The sequence below is a fragment of the Geospiza fortis genome, unplaced genomic scaffold, assembly GCF_000277835.1.
Source record: "Geospiza fortis unplaced genomic scaffold, GeoFor_1.0 scaffold40, whole genome shotgun sequence".
In the NCBI taxonomy this organism is placed as follows: Eukaryota; Metazoa; Chordata; class Aves; order Passeriformes; family Thraupidae; genus Geospiza; species Geospiza fortis.
Window position 1 is genome coordinate 2,147,694 of NW_005054297.1, and position 19,189 is coordinate 2,166,882.

Genomic DNA, 19,189 nt, shown 5'->3' on the forward strand with positions numbered 1-19,189 from the left:
GGGAGGGAAGGGGATAAGCAGGCTAACCAGTAACTTTGTATAGAAAACTGCTTTACAAGGTTATATGAGCTAGTTGTTTGTCATATCACAATAGACAGACTCATGAAATTATCTTCATGAAGATTAAAAACATGAGTGGGTAGGCTACAGGATTCCCTTTCCAGATGAATATCAGACCTTGGGGTTGCCATAAGCTTTCCACAATAAATATTTTAAGTTCTAAAACAGCTCCTTCCACAAACAAAGGTTTGAACCACCAGCTTTGCATTAAAGCCCATTTCTTGACCGCTTCGGAGCACTCACTCCTCCCTGCATACCAATTCATACCAAATACTGATGGATATTCAATATTAAACAACTAATTAAAATTTTTTGCTGTTTTCATTGCTTTGAACAAGAAGCTGATTTGGGCATTTTCAGGTCTTCATACAAATTGTACCTCTGCAGGTCTCATTCCTAAACTTAATTAATAGTTATTATTATTTATGACTGTACTGCATACTAGTCCAAATTGGTCTCCTAAAAAGAGAGCCTGTGGCTGTGTTCTCAGAATTTTTTTTCATCTTTTTTCTTTTCTGAAATAACATTATTAGTTCAAATCTTGTAGCTTGTTTTTATATGACTAGTGCTTTGTCTTTGTCTTTCTTTTTCTCCCTTTTACCCTTCTGACATTTTTAATTTTAAACTGCTCCAACCTAACTTCATTCTGATTTCTTACTCATGGATGCTTCAAGGACTCACATTGCTGATTATCATCCTTTCATTAGCCCAGACCTTAATTTTATTTCAAAGGTCATATGGTCTGTATGTCCAGGGAGCACAGTAACTGGCTTGTGCTCATACACACACATCTTTCTCCTTAACTGATACTCATGAGCCTGTTAGCGCTCTTTGTGTGAAAACTTGCCATTACCATCTCCAGAACACTGATAAAATCTGCCATTTCTGCTGAAATCCCCATTTGTATTCTGCTGTCTGTTGTCTCTTGTTCTTTGTTCCCATTGCCCACTTTTCACTGACTTCTGAAATTTTTGAGACTCACAGACACTAAAATCTATTTCTGAGTCATTAGGAGCAGAAGAGGACACTTCTGCACCAGCTCACTGTACTCTCCAGTCTGGTTTAAAACTGTCATCTGATTTTTTAAAATGCTATTGGGTTTGCTCCATCATTTTTTGTTTCTCATGCTGCAATTTTCCCATTTGTTTTAGAAAAATGCTTAAAAATCAAGGGATGAAAAGCACACCAGTATTATTTCTAACAATATGAATATTATCTTCCCAATCCATGTCCTATCCAGTGATTGCTTCAGATTTTAGAAAATTCTAAGTTGGTGCTTAATTCTCTACCTGCCCCATCTTCTGCAACTCTTCCCTCCCTTTTCTCTCTGATATTTCATGCCTATGATGAATTAACTCCTGATATACAGATTCTGTGATGTTCTGTCTTTATTAAAAGTGAAAAGCTAACATTTGACTGTATGAGCAAATACATTTCTTCTCATTTTATTATTCTGAAAGTAACATATAACACTATCCCTAAAGCATTAGATGCATAAAAGAGAGGAACAGAAACCACTGTGATCATTACTAAAATAAATGCTAAGAAATTACATTACGAGAAAACGTTGGCAGAATCAGCTAATTATAGTTGGCACAGATAGATTATGGATAGCCAGCTACAGTAATCTGAATCCTTCTGTGAGAATCCTCTGGGTTTGGCTGTATTTTCCTGTGGAGAGCTACCCCAAGATCAGTTGGTTTAGATTGAAAAATTCAATTTTTTACAGGAATTAACCATTAACTCACTTTCACCATCTACAGCACAGAGGATTCTTTAAAATTTTGGCAGCTTTTATATGAAAGTCACCAAGAGGATGAAATGATCTAAACCCCCTCCTTTGAGTGCTTGAGACCCCTTAATAGAACTTCTCATTCACATCCAGTAGGTACAGCACCTGAACCCATCCTCTGTTTCCCTAGCACCCCCCATTCAGTGCACAGCACAAACAAATGAAATTCCTTTGTGTAGGGCTTCACTTGTAGCTACTGAAGACATGGAAACATGGCAGAAGCAGGGGACTGCAGAACAAGAAAGGATAGGCTTTAGAGTAGCCCAGTCCTGCTTTACCAAACTGCCCTTGTTCCCAAGTTTCACTGTGATACTCAGTCATGGAAAAAGAAATTTCGCTAGTGTGTTTCCAGAAATGCCATCTACTTTTTCAAATACATAGCCAGCCTTAGACAACAGTCTGCATCCAATAGCAATAGTTTTGCTGTTAGTATATGGGGCAAGATGAAATCCCAAGTGTTATGCAAAATCAGGCCCTTGCTTTCTCAGAAAGGGCACTTCCCTTCAGTTGTCCCCTCAGACTGCCCCAGTGCCCATCCATGTGCCCTAATGCCACATGTGCACACTGGAATGCAGACAATGCCTGCTTAGCTGGTGGAAGCCATGCAGCCCTTAAGGTTTGCAGCTCAGATGAAATCAGAGAGTGGTTTAGGTTGGGAAACACTTCTAAGACCATTGAGTCCAGCCACTAACCCAGCACTGCAAGGCCACCACTAAGCCGTGTCCCTAAGGGCCACCTCCACAGGTCTTTTAAATACCTCCAGGAATTGTGACTCCACCACTTCCCTGGGCAGCAGAATGATACTGGGGAAGACCCTCAAGAAAATGAGTAGCACTGGAGCACTTGCTATTGAGTGAGGGCTGGTTAGCCCATGCACTGCCTGCACTGCCTGATGATGCCATTTGATGATGACACAACATAACTCACAAAGGGAAATAAGTTCACATGTTCATATGCTGTTCATAGCATATGTTCATATGCTGAACTTACAGTCAGATGTGACTCTAAGTACAATGTTTATTCTCCCCCAAGCACCTGACTTTGCATCCTTAACATGTATGCATGTAAACTTTCTCCTTCTTTACTGAAGATACACCAACAGCCATAAAATATTGGCCAGATAGCTGCCACAAACTGTTATGGATTAGGAGTGAAACAGCTCCAAAATTATTTCAGCTCTTGTCTTTCCATGCTTAAAACCATATTTAGAAAATCAAATTTCCCTGCACATTAAAGAAGAGTGTTGCATGTGTGTCTATTCTGCATGTGGAAAAGAAAATTTTGTGTACACAGTGGGTATACATACAAATGGTTTTTGATTACAATGCAAGTAGTGCCTTCAGAAAATTGTGTCCCATTAAAGAATTTACATTATCCTCCCAGCAGAAGAAATCCAAAAATGTCTAGCGAGGAACTAAATTAGTGAAAGAGAGGACTTAGAAAATATTGTCCTCTGTGTAGCAATAGTAACACCTCGTTATTGTCTTATATGGAGAACAAACAAATTGGATAATTTGTAGCTCAGATAAGCAAGCCCTGGTGAATGGAGCCATACAGGATGTAAGGGGCAATGGGAGTGTGCATTCCCCTGCCTAGGCTCCTCTCCTGACGCAGAGCAGGAGCACTCTGCCACGCTGACTCTGACTTTGCAAGGGGCAGGTGCAGATTTAGCTCCATTAACATCAATAAACTGCCTACCAGAGCAGACCACAGTGTGGGGAGGATGCAACATACACATCTGGGGAAGAGATCTAAGAAATCACTCCAGCCCAGCCAGCACAAGAAAGCAGAGGCAAATTTTGAAAGTCAGCTTGGCAAGGTACAATTATCTTTCAAGGCTCAGGCCAGGTACTCCTGCTTAATTGACAGTAGGGGCTGACTTTTTAATAATGTCAGAAACTTTAAGAGAATGAATCATTTTATAGAGGGCAACAAGAAATAGCTGAGTTCCAAATTTTCAATAATGCTGCTAGTATAGAGCTATTGTTTTTAGAGTACATTCAAATGCATTATGCATTGAAGATATAGATAAAATAGCTCAGCAACTAAAAAATTAGAAAAAAAATAAGGTACTGTGGGGACTAAATTATTGTAGCTTGGTGGAAACTGTTCTTCTCAATGTTATCTTCACCTCCAAATTCTGTACAGGATTCCTGTTTGTTCCTGGACTCGTACTGACTGAGACTAGGTCTTGGCCTTATTATCTGATAGTTCATAATATCTACTTCTTGATGACTTGATAAGAAATTACATTTTAAAAAGCTTGATATTAATTTAAAACCTACAAGGTTTTGCTTATTATTTCTGAGACAGCCTATTCAACTTCTAGTCAGCAGCTACAGCAAAGTACTCTGACCCCATTGATGAGGTAATCAATTATGCTGGAACAAAACAAACTCGTAACTAGAAAGAAAGTAAGCCTATGGTTTTATACAGAGCCAGAGAAAACAGAGAGAAAGCCCATTTGGCAATTGACATAGGACAAATCATTTCATTTCCAGGTTCCAAGAAGATATATTTTAAATTTTTATTATATATTATTTAAAAAATCAATGCTCTTCTATGCTGGACAGCTTTACTTGCAGTGAATGAAGACAAACCAGGGCACACATCCAAAGCTGTGGCTCTACAAGCATGTGGCACTCAGGAATGGAGGTTTACATGCCAGCAACTGCAATTATCTCAACTAGCAATGATTTAGCATTCTGTGATATCTAGAGCCCAAAAACACAGGCTATGCCTTTATATCACAACCATCTGAAATCCAGGTTTAAATTCTGCCTTTAAAGAAACTGCAGCACAGCTTGCTGCTGTGTGCACACTGGAGAATAAAAATGATTAATTCCGCCCATCACTGAAGTTTTTGCTTATGAGTATCACAAGCCTTTGCTGTGTGCAGCAGAAAAAAAAGAAAATAATTTTTTTACTTAGTTTCTGATCCTTATGCAAAATCATGCAACAGTGCTAATTACTAAATACTAGGAAGACTGAATAAAATATCATAAAATGCTGACTTAAAAACACACAAAACAGAACACCTTAAATCTAAGTACATTTACCACATTATTTTTGTACATGATTTTTAGTGCATGAGCTCAGAAAACATTTTCATGTTAAAATTAACAGAGGAAAGTAACTGGAAAAGAAGCAAACCAAAATGGAAATACATCATGTAATACACGCTGCCATGATGAGCCAAACATCTGGAAAAAAGAGCAGAATGATCAATCCCTCACCACAAGAAAAAAAGACATGTAAAGATTGGCTTGAGAAAAAAAGATTTCCTCTTGGAATCACCACAGCAGGAGCCAGAGGAAGCTTTGCACCCAGAGACCTAATGTCGTCTGTTAAGCTAACAAAACTAGTCTGGAAGAAGAAAAAAAGTAAGACTCTTATCTTTTCATCCCCTCCCACTACACTGCTCATCTCCCTAGTGCTTATCTTGATCCCAGTTTTCTTTTTCTGAGTTTTTTTTCCTCCCTCTCCCTCTTCCTTTCTTGCCTTTTTTTTTTTTTTTTTTTTTGATGCTAACAGAGGGAGCAGCATGGGTACCTGATGGCAGCTGCCTCCTAACTGGAGCCCTGCCTTTGTCATTTGCATTGTCGCATCAAGCAGTCACACAGAGGACGCAGAAGGGGTCAGTGACAGAGGCGATGCTGCGGGTCCCACCTGGCCCTGGGAGCCTCGTGGAGGCTGCTGGGTGCCAGCCCAGGTGTGTGACACCACATCCCATCACACCCAGGGGAGCAAACACCCCAGATATGGCCAATGCCTGGTGCCACTGCACAGTTTGCCAAGAAACCACGGAAATCCCCATGAAAAGTCAGCCACTTTCTGCCCGGTTTGCCACAAGCATGCAATGCAAAACTTGCCATGACTGAGGAGGAATCCCCAGCGGGATTTTCTCGAGGATGCCCCACCACAAAACACTGACAGCGTGGCTGTAGGGTTGCCAGAGCACAAGAGCTTCTCTCTGTACCAAATCACAAACTAAACTAACCACGAGAATACAATGTGCATTACTTGGACATGTTAATCTTACATTTACACATGGAAAAATCTTAATGCAATGTATTATTCCTCTGAGGTTTTACACCATATTCTTCTTTCATTTACAAAAGACCAGACCTGCCCTGCACAATTCAGGCTGTAATTTGAACAGTAATTTTTACATTAACACCACATAAGCAACAATCAGCAACAGCTTATGCTGTTGGGAGAGTAAGTACAACTACAGGCTATCAATAACCTGTAGGGACACAGTGAGAGAGATCTCACCAGCATTTTGGTTCTGCACACTCTCCCTGGTGTTCAAAACACTCTGGGGACAGGACTTCATCTATCCACAGGGAAGGCATTACAAGGTTCATAGAACTGAACGAAATATAGCTAAGTTGCACACTTAGGTACAGCTCTACATTAGGCTGAAAATAGCTGCATTTTCTAGTGTTTGTGTTTGTTAAAAAAGTATCTTGAATAATTACCCATAAAATTAAAAAGAATAAAACCAGATTGTTCCGGTCAAGTTAGCTTCATGTATCATTGTGCAATTTGCCTCATTTTAGCCGCTGATGGCACATCTAGAAATAGGAAAAATCTGAATTTTAAGCTTGAAATATGAACTCTACAAATCTGTATTTCTGTGTATGTATTGTAAGCCCACACCAGGGAACACTTTCAAAAATAAAAATAAACATCTAAACTTTGAATGCACTTTGAGGGTCAAAAAGCAATGGGAACAAATGCATTATTTAATCGTAAAAACCACACTCGATTCAGGGCAAGGCTAAGGAGGAAGCTCAGGCTCCCAGAGGCATGTGAAGTGAGGACTGCTTTGAGGGGCTGCTGCAAACAGAGCTGGAGCTGAACCTTCCCTCAGCCCTGCCTCTGCCTGGGAGAGGTGGCAAGGTTGGAAATCTGGAGGAGACAGGCAGCTTTTAATAAGAATTAGCTGCCATTTTCTCAGGCACAATGAAACAGAGAGTAAAAACACTGGGAATTCCTTCCTTACAATAAAATAAAGGCATTACTCAAAACTAAAAAGAAAGACTGTTAAAAAGAGGGGCTACTCACATGAGGCTTGGAGTGAATTATAAAATTCCTAGCCTTTTTAATAGCCCATTGTTATCAGCTACATCTCTACTGCAGTGTCTTTGTTTTTACTCCACCCTCATTAAGGGTTAGGTCAATTTCTTACCTGATCAACACAGGCTCTGCTGTCATTGTCTTGACTCAAAGCCAACAGTACCTTTTAAAAAATGCTCACAAAATACAGCTATGCTATGCTTACCCTGAGGTAGTTGAGGGTGAAGTTTGTCAGACCCATTCGAGTGATGTTTTTGGACAGCTGCTCCAGCACCTGAGGGTCTTGTGCCTAAACAACAAAGGAAAAAAGAATTTTCACTCTGCTTTTCATTGGGGTATTTTTTCCTATGTGCTTAGTGAAATGCAGGGAGGGTTCCCTGAAAAGCAGTGCCCCTGCTATGGAAAAATTACACACTGATGCTAAATTATGTAATAAGATAGAGTTCCATATGCAAAGGAAAATGTAAAGCATTATGATATTGGAGCAGACTAAAGACTATTTTCCAATATGTTCCTTTGATCCCTGACCACCCATTCAAAAGATAGACCTAAGAGGTCTGGTCATGCAGGTGACCAAAGAGCTTCCTGAGGGATTGCAGTACACTTTGAGCTTCTATTTGTTGGCTGTGAGTCCCAGTCCTTTTTTAGACAGAAACAGGCAGGAATAAAAAAACGTATAATTTTCTTTTTGTGGGTAAGAAACTGCAGCAGAAAGACCTTATCAAATATGTGACATTAAGCACAGTCTGGAGAACCCCTCTAATCCAAGTTATTTTCCCAGAATTAAAAGGGGAAAAATGCAAGTATAGTCCTTCCCTGACCCTGGCCAGAAGGTGTACCTGTGAGACCAGCCTCCTCTTTAAAATGAGATCAATCTTATTACTAAAATTAATACCTGCTGGTTACTGTCTAACCTGCTTCCACTCTCAATTTAGCAGCCCCCTAAATGCATAATGTCAATCATGGCCATCCTCATTGTCCCTGAATGGGATACTGTTGAAGAGCTCAGTTGATCAGTTCCCTAAAGGATCAGATAATCCTGGGACAGAAATGGTGGGGAGGGTTTTCAAAGGTGTTTTCTTCAGGCTTGCAATAGCACTTTGTAAAAAGGTCCAGTTTAAGCTATATAAAATTCCTCACTATTAATATATTTTTATCTGGGGATATCTAAGTAACCTGATGTCAAAATATAGGAAAATCATTGTGTCTGTGTTCTTATCCTTTATAAAACCATAGTCCTGCAACTGATTTTGTATATCAGGGCACTACTAGGAGTGGCTCTATGGTGAAGAAATGAAAGTGTCAATAAAAGTATGTTCTTTGTTTTTCTACAATTTACCTTATTATATTTTGACTTTAACTTGCAGGATATTTAATACTTTAATGTTTCATTGTGTGTGTTTTCATTCAATAGCAAAAGAAAGTCGCGAAATGTGAAACAAAGAGAAGGTCTGCATTAAAATTCTAAAGGTTTCTAAGTGAATATATGGCAATTTCTTATCTTTTGTCTATGCAAGGGTAACATCAGTTTGCTTAATTTCAAACTTATCATTGGTACAACAATGAAAATTCACAGACTTTGGTATAGTTCAGGTCAATAAGAAAAGATTTTGGACCCAAATCATATCGACCACCAAGTGGGATTAAAAAGAAAATTATGTGCTAAAATAGAATGAAAACATAGCAACAGTGGCAATAATAGAGCACTGAAAAACAAGGGAGAAAGAACTTGTGAATAGACATAGTTGCAGGCAAACCAAAATATTTATAGTTAATTGCCTTGGGTGTGAAATTTGCCAGAGTTCTTCATAAACCTAATCTCATCTCTTTGCATTAGGTCAAATGAATAAAGGATTACTTACATGCATGGCTAGAATGCTGCGTGGGACTAATTCTCTGTATTGTCTAATAGTAAAGTGCCATGTTTTTATTCTCATAAGGTCATCAAAAGTAAACTCCAAGATAAGACGTCCTTCTGTGCATACCTAGAATACATAAAATGCATGAAATAAATTCCCAGGAATTTTGTTTTCATTGGTATTGTATCATCGATTACACAACATTCAAAAATATCAGAGCAGTATTCTATTGTTCATCTCTGGTAGATTAATTGTTTTTCATCCTCTTGGGGAGAAAAAAATGAATTTGGGAAAATTACTTCATAGGCCTTACCTCAGAGACAGTAACTTATAATGCTATAGATTTTATAGCATTTTACAAACATAGAATATTGTGTGCTAAATCTTATTTATTGCATCAATTCTCTTTTCCTCATGGTTTGCTGCTGCTAATTAATGACTGAACCTAGCAGTGGAGGTGACTGTGGTGCAACTGAGTGCACTTGATGGCAAGTTGCTGAACCAGTCATTCCCAACCTGTTTTAGACTTACTACAGCTTGGCATATAAACCTTTTTCTCATGTCCAGTTGGAGTAGGCAGTGCCCTGAGTGCCTGTGGCCAAACCTGTTTTTTTTTTTTTTTTTCATAATTTTTCATAACTTTTTAAATAATTTTTTTATTTTCCAAGCATTTTCTTCTGTTCGGTTTGTTTTTTGTGTGTTTTTTTTTCCTCTTATCTAATTTTATTAACCCCTCCTTGCAAGGAAAGCCAGGTGGGTGCCTGCCATGGGGCCTATGATCTGCATTGCTCACGGGTTTGAGAGTGAGGGGAGCAGGGGAGAGCCAGACAACGGAGCTACTTCCACAGAAAGTGGCTCACACAGCTTTGTGAGGAATCTTGTCTAAGAAAGGACAGAAAATATAGGAGGAATAAATGCAGCAAGTGAAAAGTGCCCAGTAATTTATTTTATTTTTGATTTATACCTATAAATGAAAAATAAAATAAATTACTGGGCACTTTTAAACAACTCTCCACAATTTTTTTGTGGAAAAGTTACATAGTTGTGGTCTTCTTTAAGGTGAAAAATACAAGCCCAATATGATACCTTGATTGAGGATACTGTGGAGTATTGAAAATTATGTCTGATTTGAAAAGTAACTGCCACTGTTGATTTTTTTTTTAATTGTAGATTTAGAATTACAATCGCTGTTCCTAGTAAACTTGCAAGTGCAGGGTACAGAGATACTGCAGAAACAGGGTGTAATGGCTTTCAAAAGAGAGGGCTTCTGCAACCTTAATTTTAATACACTATTTGATTGAAAAATAACCATCCCAGATTCAGCTGAGTCTGTTGAGCCTTTTTAAAAGCTCCAACTCAGACTTGGCCAGCTCTCACTTGATCAATGTATGTCTTTTCTGGTTAACAGTTCACTTAATGTCCTCACAATTTTTCCTCCTTATTGTTTCTGCTCAAACACACAGGTAATTTTAACAGGCATACTATATGGACAAATTCCTGTAGACCTGTGAAGGAGAATTTTGCAACAGGTTCTCATCTGCCCTTTTCAACACACCTTAGTGGTGCCTTCAGATATTTAATGTGCCTTATGTTTCACCTTTGATTTTCACATCACGTGCACTATGATGAGAAATTACACAGTACACATGCACACACATAAGCAGTCATAGCAGGAAAATATTTTGTATTAATGGTGCTGTGTTGAGGCCAATGATCCTGGTTACTGATCAGTTAACGTGAAAATATTTCAGGTTTAAAACAATTTTTTTCATAATAATACCAGTGGCTTCTCAAATGTTTCTTTTGTTAAGCTCACACCACCAAAGCTCTTAGCAGATTTTAGGCACTGGCATTAACAAATTTTAATAGAAAAACACATTCTTCATATTACAGTGGTAAAAATTTATGCATCTTATAAAGAAATTTAATTTCCTCGTGTAAAGTAGAATTTTACACATTGCTTTTAATCAATAAAATTGGCACAGTTCTTATTTTAAAAGGGCTATTTTTTTCCTGAAAGCTGCCTTTTATATGGAATCCAAAAAATCAAAAGGGTCTCCAATTAAGAAAACATTTTCTGTTGTGCTGAATTCATGTTACCGTACTGTGAGCTCTGACATTTTGTTTCTGTGGTAACCAAAATCAGCTGATTAGTTGGCATGGCAACAGAAAAGATGTAATCCCAGCAGACACACTCTAATCAATGCCCCCAGCACAGATGGTCTCCGGAGGATCAACAAGAAAGAGGCTGGCAGGCATTCAGTGCATCACGTGGTTGCTCTAGACTAGGCCAGGAAAAAACTAAAAAAGAACATTTCTCAAACTAACCAATAGCTTTTTAACCCCTTCACTGCAATTATTAATTGTAGGAATTTCAACTGCTTGTGCCTATGAAAACCAACTTCGGTCCTGTGCTTTCTTGCTCACAGTCTCATTCTCCTAACACTAAGCATCTTTAGAAGCGTTCCCCCTTTATTAACTGCCACTTCTCAAGCATGAGTTGCTGCTTTAAAAGAAACCTAAAGCTTATACAAATCTGGGCAATGCCTGATATTATTAGTAGGGATTAGATTCACTGATTTTAAGGGCTTCACCAATAAAATCCAGCTGATGGCTGCACTCCTGGGAGAAGGACGTGAGTAGTGAGCACATGGGGCACTCACTGCTTTAGTGGTGAGGGCAATGCCCACCCCTGCCACTCCACTGGGAAACATAATCATTGATCACTGTAGAAAAACAATTTGCCTACACATAAAGTGGGAGTGCCAGAGTTGGAGTAAACAAAGTGAAAACAGGGACTTTGGAGGACTCCTAAAACTTTCTTCTGCCTGAAGAAAAAAGTGGAGCATCTCCCAGGTAGAAAAACATAGTGGCCTTGGCTTCAGTATTTTACAACATTTTATTTATGCCATTGAACTATTATAAATTCTTTATACTACTTATTTATATCTTGATAAAACAATTTTTAAGCGTGTGACATTTTACAAGGACCTTTTAGCCTCAAAAGACAAGCTGGACTATTCATATTCTTACTGCTAGGCATGTTCTGGCCATATTTGTTTCAAAAGAATTGGAAATGCCATTTTATATATTCATCCAATACTGCTGTATGCAGTGAGTTGCTCTAACTAGGAAAATGTTGAAATGAATAAAATACATTTGATTCTTGATTCTGTGGATTCTTGATTCAATACATAATGAAAAGTGGTTTCGTCTGTTGTATTAGAAGTTAGTGAATTTGCAGCATAGAATTTGCTTGTAAAACTGAAACAGCTTGTATTTTTGCATTAACTCCTCCCCTCCAGGATAGCTTCAGAGTGTCAAATTCAGATATGATCCAAGGAGCTACACAGCCCATTGCAGTGGTGCTTGTTATGGGATATCTGATTTGTTCCATCACCGATGCTGTGAGAGTAGGAATTTACCTTTGAGTACAAGACCTGTGCCCTTGGTATCTCTCTGCTAGAAGTTAAATAAGCACAGCTGAGACAACATTCAGCTTTAACTTACTTCTGAGAATTATTTCTTCTCCCCTATTCCATCAACTACTGTGTTTTATTCAGATTTGCTCTTAATAAAAAGTTGTATTTTAAACACACAGGCATTAAACTTCCTAATTTTTATCCTAGAATCCAAATTAATTCCCCACCTGAATTTTTCTAGGAGGACACAGGTTTATATTGGAATCTGCCAGAGAAATGTGAAGGCTGAGGCAAGCTGTGCACTGCCAGGGCTGCAGCAGACAGGGACCCAGTGCACACAACTGGACAGTGCCACGGGAGGCAACCACGGCCTCTTCACACAAGGGGGCACCCAGCCCAGCCCATACTGCTAATCTCCTTTCCAAAATAACAACACTGTCGTGTGCTGCCATGGTGAGTAAAATAATCTAATTGAACTGAGAAAAGCATCACGTATTTACTGGTTAAAAAACCCACACCAACCCCCTTTTATTTGCTATTGCATTAAAGCCAACACAAAGGGGAAGGACACAGAAATCGCTGTAGGGAGCTCTGCAATGAAGCAGCTACTGTGGAACTTTGGCACATCTCCTGCACCTGGCCAGGACTCACAGCTCCTCATGAGCAGTGAGGTAGCAAAGAGGTGCCAATAGGAATATCTGGTCTCTTCTCTGTCTGCCGGTGTCTGTGTGAGCCACAGGGGCTGGATGGGCTCTCTTGTCCTGGCTCACCAGGGCACCACACACCAGCAGCTTCTCCTCCCTCTGAGCCCCACCCAGGGCAGATGGCAGAGCAGGACCCGCAGAGGGATGGGATTCCCATACATGCTAAAACAGCAAAAGCCATGTAACCCTGGTCATGATGCTGTCAATAGCCAGGGACTTAAAACTAAAACCACTATGGTCCTGCAATTTGATGGCAACACAGATTAGCTACCTTCTCCTGCTACCCCTTCTCCCTTTGTTCTTTTCTTTATGAAAAAGTTAAAGATGAACAGGTACAAGATGGAAAATTGGTTTCCTGTAATCATTATTTACTGTTAATATATTAAAATGTATCCACTTTGAAACAAGCTTACTGATTTTTTTTTAATAAGAAAAATTTTGGTTTAATTTTTGTTTTTCACCCTTTTGGTACTGCTTTTTTATACACATATATGGCACCCATTTTAATTACAGGACTGGATGTGCCCTCTGCATGAAGATAATTCACTATCAATTACAAGTATTGAATATTCACTAACTGTTTTATCCAGAGTGTGTTTCAATTGACTCCTTCCATTGACTTCGTAGCCTTTTGGACGGGTATCCTACTGTATTAAATCAGTATTTTCCTAGAGATTTATAGTGCTTGTAGTAGGTATCTATCAAAGGTAATGCATGCCATCCCAAATGGCAGGTACCAGCAATGTGAAATCTCATTGTTGCTTTAAAATCAAACCTAGAGAAAAGGAGATGGGCAGGCTGAATTTAATTCACATAAAACTAATAGTTCTGGCAACCTGGCATTATGTGCTTCTCTTGCAATCTTTCTGGGAGAATTACAGGAGATGCCCACAGAATCTTCCAGTCACATAATGAATATAGAAAACAGTAATTAAATGGCTCCAAGGGTTTTCAGTATTAGAAATAATCTCAGTCTGCCAGAAAAATTCAACAGCCAATATTCTTCACCCTTATACACACTGAAAAAGAAAAAGCAAACCAAAAACCAACAACATGGTTTATTGAGTCTTCCCTGTTACCTTGGTAAACATGGGTTTTCCATGCTGAGTGACCATGGTGCATTGATCACAGTCCACTGTGATGGATGAGTTGTGGTATGACTCTTTTGAGTGCTTGAGAATGTAATACAGGTCTGTTACACCTCCTTCAAAGACAGTGCTAAAATAACGAGGAATGAGGGTTCTTCCAATTGCTGTGAGGAAAATACAAAGCAGAATTCAGCAAATGCTCTAGGTTATAAACTCTCAAATCATTTGCTAACAGCACATGAATAATTTTAAGTGCAGTGAAATCAAACTTTCATTTAATGAATATAATACTTGTTCTCTCACTTCTGTATAGACAAAGTTGTGCCTGCTCCCACTGAAATCCATGAAAATGGCTGACTCCATTCAGAGGGAGTGGGCTTATCATATTTAATCTTTTTACATTGATGGCAAGTTAGAGTCACTCTTGAAACCATCTGCAAGGTTTTTTTGTCCCAAAGTAATTATTACACAAAAACCCACATGATGTCAATTTCTACAGAAAGCTGAATATTACCCATAAGTGTATAAATACTAGTGGTGAGTATTGACAGAAATATGCTTCTACACCCAAAAAAGTAAAGCACTTTTATATAAAAGGGTTGTGTACACATATATGGTTTTTGTGTGTGGGCACGTGTATATTTATATATACCCACCCATACATGTGCACTCACACACATGCACATGCACTCTTGATTCAACAGGAGGGCTGCTACTGAGAAATCAGAGTACTGGGGATTGTAGGAGGACTGAGAATGGAAAACTAGAATGTTATAAAATATATGACAACCCACAGACCTATCTGAGATCTCTCTTTAGACCAGTATCTATATCATAGGCTCGGAAGTCTGAGCAGGCACCTGGACTCCTTTACATACACCACTTAAACCCCACACTATGGACTGAAGGTACCCAATTCAGAATTATTTAGTCAGGCAAAACTCACTGAAGTCACATGTCTCACTTCAGTAGTAGTTTTAGGTAAGTTTTGTAAGGTCTAATTACAAAAATGTAGTAGCGAGAGTGAGCTTCTGAGTGTGCTTCAGATGCACAAACCAGCAGCAGCACTGACATCAAAGGCAATTATCTCATATGCAACTGATGCTTTCCATCTCCTTCTTTACAGATAAATTTAAATGTAACCACAAGCCTGGTATAAGAGAACATTTCAGTTTATAATAGATGGATACTTCCATACCAAATGACTCATTGCTTTGCAAGCATTAATCAATCCACAGTAATTTTGAGTGGTGGATACATAAAAATTGCCTTCATTTTACAGGGAAAAACCAAGCAATCGAAATGGTCTCTTGGAAGAATGAGGTAGAAAAGTCACCATCGACAGGCAAGATTAGAGTTTATTAGTTCCTAATTCTAATTTTTCTATTAGGACTATGTGGTGACTCATGCCTCCCTCATTTGCTGTATACTTTTGAGAGTGATTTCTAAAAAAACTATTTTCATAGAAATTTTGCCAGCATATGAACAAAGGCTCCTGAACCCAAAAATGCATTTGCGAATGGGTGTTGCAAATTAAAAAAGAAGGAATTTTCACAGTAGTTCTGTGAATACTGTTTTTTTTTCTGTGTGTTGCAATGTGAAATATTGAATAGGCAGTCATAATGCATATTGTGTAATGAAAATATGCAAGTAGAGAAAATTAGGACTTGTAAAATCTTTTGCTGTAATATCACATATCAATATACTTTAATGTACAAAAATATACCACACTCTCTGGAAGTAGCTGACAATTCAGTGGATGTATTGAAAGTTGTACAACTGTAGATCCTAAAAAACCCCACCCAGTAACCATGTATATAATAATTTTTACAGTCTTTTAATTTAATTTAGAAAAAGTGAAGTCCAGCGTATTAGCATAGGATTTAATTCATGGTTCAACTCAAATTTCTTCATGTTGGTGCGGTATACAGTAAAAAGTGAAATTTACCCATCAAGTTAATTTCTTGCTCCCCTAAGGCTAATTAGTGCAAATTAAATTTCCTGCTAATCATCTTAAGCGGCAAATGGGTGATATGAAAATCCAGCATTCCTACTGATTGTGATAAACCTCTATTCATGTGACTTATGCACTGCATAAATATCTTGAAACTATTAAACTGCAGTTTATAGACTGTTCCCAAAGCAGCATGGTCATGTGATGTTGCTTTTTGCCCTGTATTTACAGCTATAACACATTAAACAAGGCTAGAAATACATTAAATTATTTATTCTTATTAATAGTAAGCATTTTTAATAAAAGTTATTTCCTGGTAAGTGTTATCTATGCTTGCCACAGGGATATGCTACTGTTGAGAACAAAGTGGGAGACCAAAAGGATGAAGATGAATAGAGGTGCACACAAGGATGTCCTCCATGGAACCTCATTTTCCATGACAGATGCACAGATTCAGTTTTGCAGACCCTGTCAGTCTGCAAAACTGAAAATAACTGATGCAAATATCCAGTGTAAATGTTTATAGCTAAATATTCAGCTCCAGAAGAAAGAGTGATGGAAACCTGTGTTAATGAGCAGGTTTGAATGAGCAGCAGAGGTATCTCAGATTTGCCACCAAAGACTGAAGCATGTTCAAGATTTTGGTTCTCTTAGTGAAGCAATGGCTTAAAATGATCATTTCATTTCTAGGATAAACATGAAACTCTACAGCAGTAACAAGTGGTTTTGTGCAGGAAATGGAATTTCCAAGAAAAACAAAGGGCTGTGGAATAACTCTTATGAAGTCTAGAGATCATCCCAAACTTTGTGCACTTTTTAGTGCAAAGGACTATTCCTTGAATTTTTCTCTTCCAAGACATAATTGTGTAGATGAGCATGCAAGCACATATGGGTGTGCACTCCCTGACAGTCCTTTCCTGAGAAAAAGAATGGGAACATGGCAATGGTGCTCTTCTCTCCCTACTTGCAGTAGATGGACATGCTCACATGTGGATGCACACACTCCACCTGCACCTGCTGCTGTACATGCCAACAAGATTTCAGCAACACCATGTATCTTCTGCTAGAAATAGCAGGATACTTTCTAGGAGGACCCCAAATAATGTGAAGGCAGAACTGTAGAACAACTGGATAATTGTGGCCACTTCAGGATGTGGTCTAGCCAGTGAAATGAACTCGCCCCTTGCAGAGCACAGAGCAAGCTGTGCCAGCCTGGCCTTGGGTTTACAATTCCCCAGTGCCACTCACAGCAATAATGGAAAGTATAGTCTATAGCACATTCAATTGCTGAATGAAGCTTTAAGTGCTTTATCGGAATCCCTTCATATTTTAGAGCTTGGCTTTTACTCCACAAAATCCACGTTGAAGGATGTCTGTCTGTGCATGGTTTTGTAGGGCTCCTCCCTACCACAACACTCTTCAATAAAGGAGCATCACATGGAGCCTTCAGAGCTAGCATGCAGATCTTAGCTAAAGGAGCTCTGAGCTGAGCATTTGCAGAAGCAGTCTGAGTATGGAGAAGTTCTTGTAATTTCTTAATGTCAGGGCTTTATTCTTTCTCCAGTCTTTTTCCTCACCCACCCCCATGGTCCAGTCCTCTGTTTTCTCAGCTTATGGTTGGTTGCTTATCTTCCAAGCTCACTGCTCAACTCCCAGTATCTCCTTGTCTTCTTCCTCTCCTCAAATGATGCCTCTTTGTCTCAAGGAAACTCAATAATCTACCCTAAATCTACATGATTTTTTCATTCTTCTTAATTAAGAAGGCCCAGTTATTTAGTCTCAGTTTCCTCATTTTCCTTCCCCACTGCCCAAAATACCAGCTTCACACACACTTTTTCAGTGCCCTTCCTACCCAGCCAGGCTTCCAGAGCTGCTTTTCCCAGCTCCCTGCCTTAGCAGCCTAACCTCTACTTCTGGATCTTGATTTTGTGTGCCACATTCTCTCTCTGCACTTTTTCCACTGTCTCCTTGTAACAGCATATTCTTTCTCCAAATTAATCCCATCTTCCCTTGCTTCCTTCAGCTCCTCATCGGCCAGAGACCAGTCAAGAGGACCTCTTTCCTCTGTGTACCCTCACCCAGCCAAACATATCCCCATCCCCTGTATTTCTCTCACTGACTCCCAACTCTCCCTTACTCAATCATCCTCCATCTTTTCCTTTCATCTCCCAGCTACTACTTCTTTCTCCTCTATCATATCAATGGCACCTGCTCCTGATTTTTACCCTCCTTTTTCTCCCCCTCCTCTTCCCTTTCCTTTCCTCTACATTCAGGTCAAGTTCCTTCCTCCTTAAGGCCACCTGGATCCCAGGCACATCTGCCAGCTGTGTAGGAGAAAGTGTTTCCTGCTCTTGCATGCACCTGGCTGAGCCTGCCCTGTGGGTTTTGTAATGGAAATGACCATGATTCCGCATAGTCCTGACCTGACAAATATCAAGTTACTCTGTGTAGTTGGCATGTGGATGCCCCACTGAACTCTGTTCCTGGGAAGGGAGACCTTGGAAATTGTAGCTGCCAAACCTTAGTAAAGTCTGCACTGAATAACTGAGAATGGGTACCTTTCTTTTCCTAAAAATATTTAGAAATCTGTTAAATTCAGTCAGATTTCCACAAAGAGGACAAAGGGATACACCTACCACAAAGGTGAGCAACCCTACTCCAAAGCACACAAATTTTTAAACATTTTAAAACAAACTTGCCATTCTTTTTTAACATGGAAAAACCACCTTCATCTATATAAATAATAACAGGCTTTTATGACCCGTTACCCAGAAAAGACCATTTAATGGTGTGAAATGTGACACCCCGCATTGCAAGGTACTGTATATACTAGAAGGAAAAATCACCTGCTCCTCAGCATTCAGGCATTAATTCCAGATCAATGGAATGTTACTTTAAATCATCATTTTGTCATGGGCAGCATCCTTCCCTAGCTGAAGGAGAAGTGGGCACTGCCACTTAATCTTTGCTTGATTTTGCTAGCAGTTACCCAGACAGCAAAGCAAAGTGACAAAGATCAGCTGGATTTAGAAACAAGAAATAGTTTTTTTATATGAAAATGTCTATAAGAAAGGCATATCAGAAATGAATATTTTGCACAAATTAAGAATTATGTCATCCACTGGCATGACGTAACACTAGCTTATGTTGTAGTGTGACAGCTTGGCTAAATGTGATTCCACGTAACTTTTCCACGAATCAGAGACAAAAAAACAATTTTAGAAT

General features: G+C 39.1%; 1 protein-coding gene across 10 annotated transcripts in view; it reads right to left on the minus strand.

The window, feature by feature from the left end:
- Positions 1–19,189, minus strand: part of LDB2 (LIM domain binding 2) — a 212,725-nt gene that overhangs the window by 37,999 nt on the left and 155,537 nt on the right. For all 10 annotated transcript variants that reach the window (XM_031066276.1, XM_031066267.1, XM_031066252.1 and 7 more), the window contains 3 exons: positions 14,002–14,174; positions 8,800–8,922; positions 7,143–7,226 (listed from right to left, as the gene is read on the minus strand). In XM_031066276.1, the coding sequence (XP_030922136.1) occupies positions 7,143–7,226; positions 8,800–8,922; positions 14,002–14,174 (380 nt within the window). The remainder of the gene's footprint in view (positions 1–7,142; positions 7,227–8,799; positions 8,923–14,001; positions 14,175–19,189) is intronic.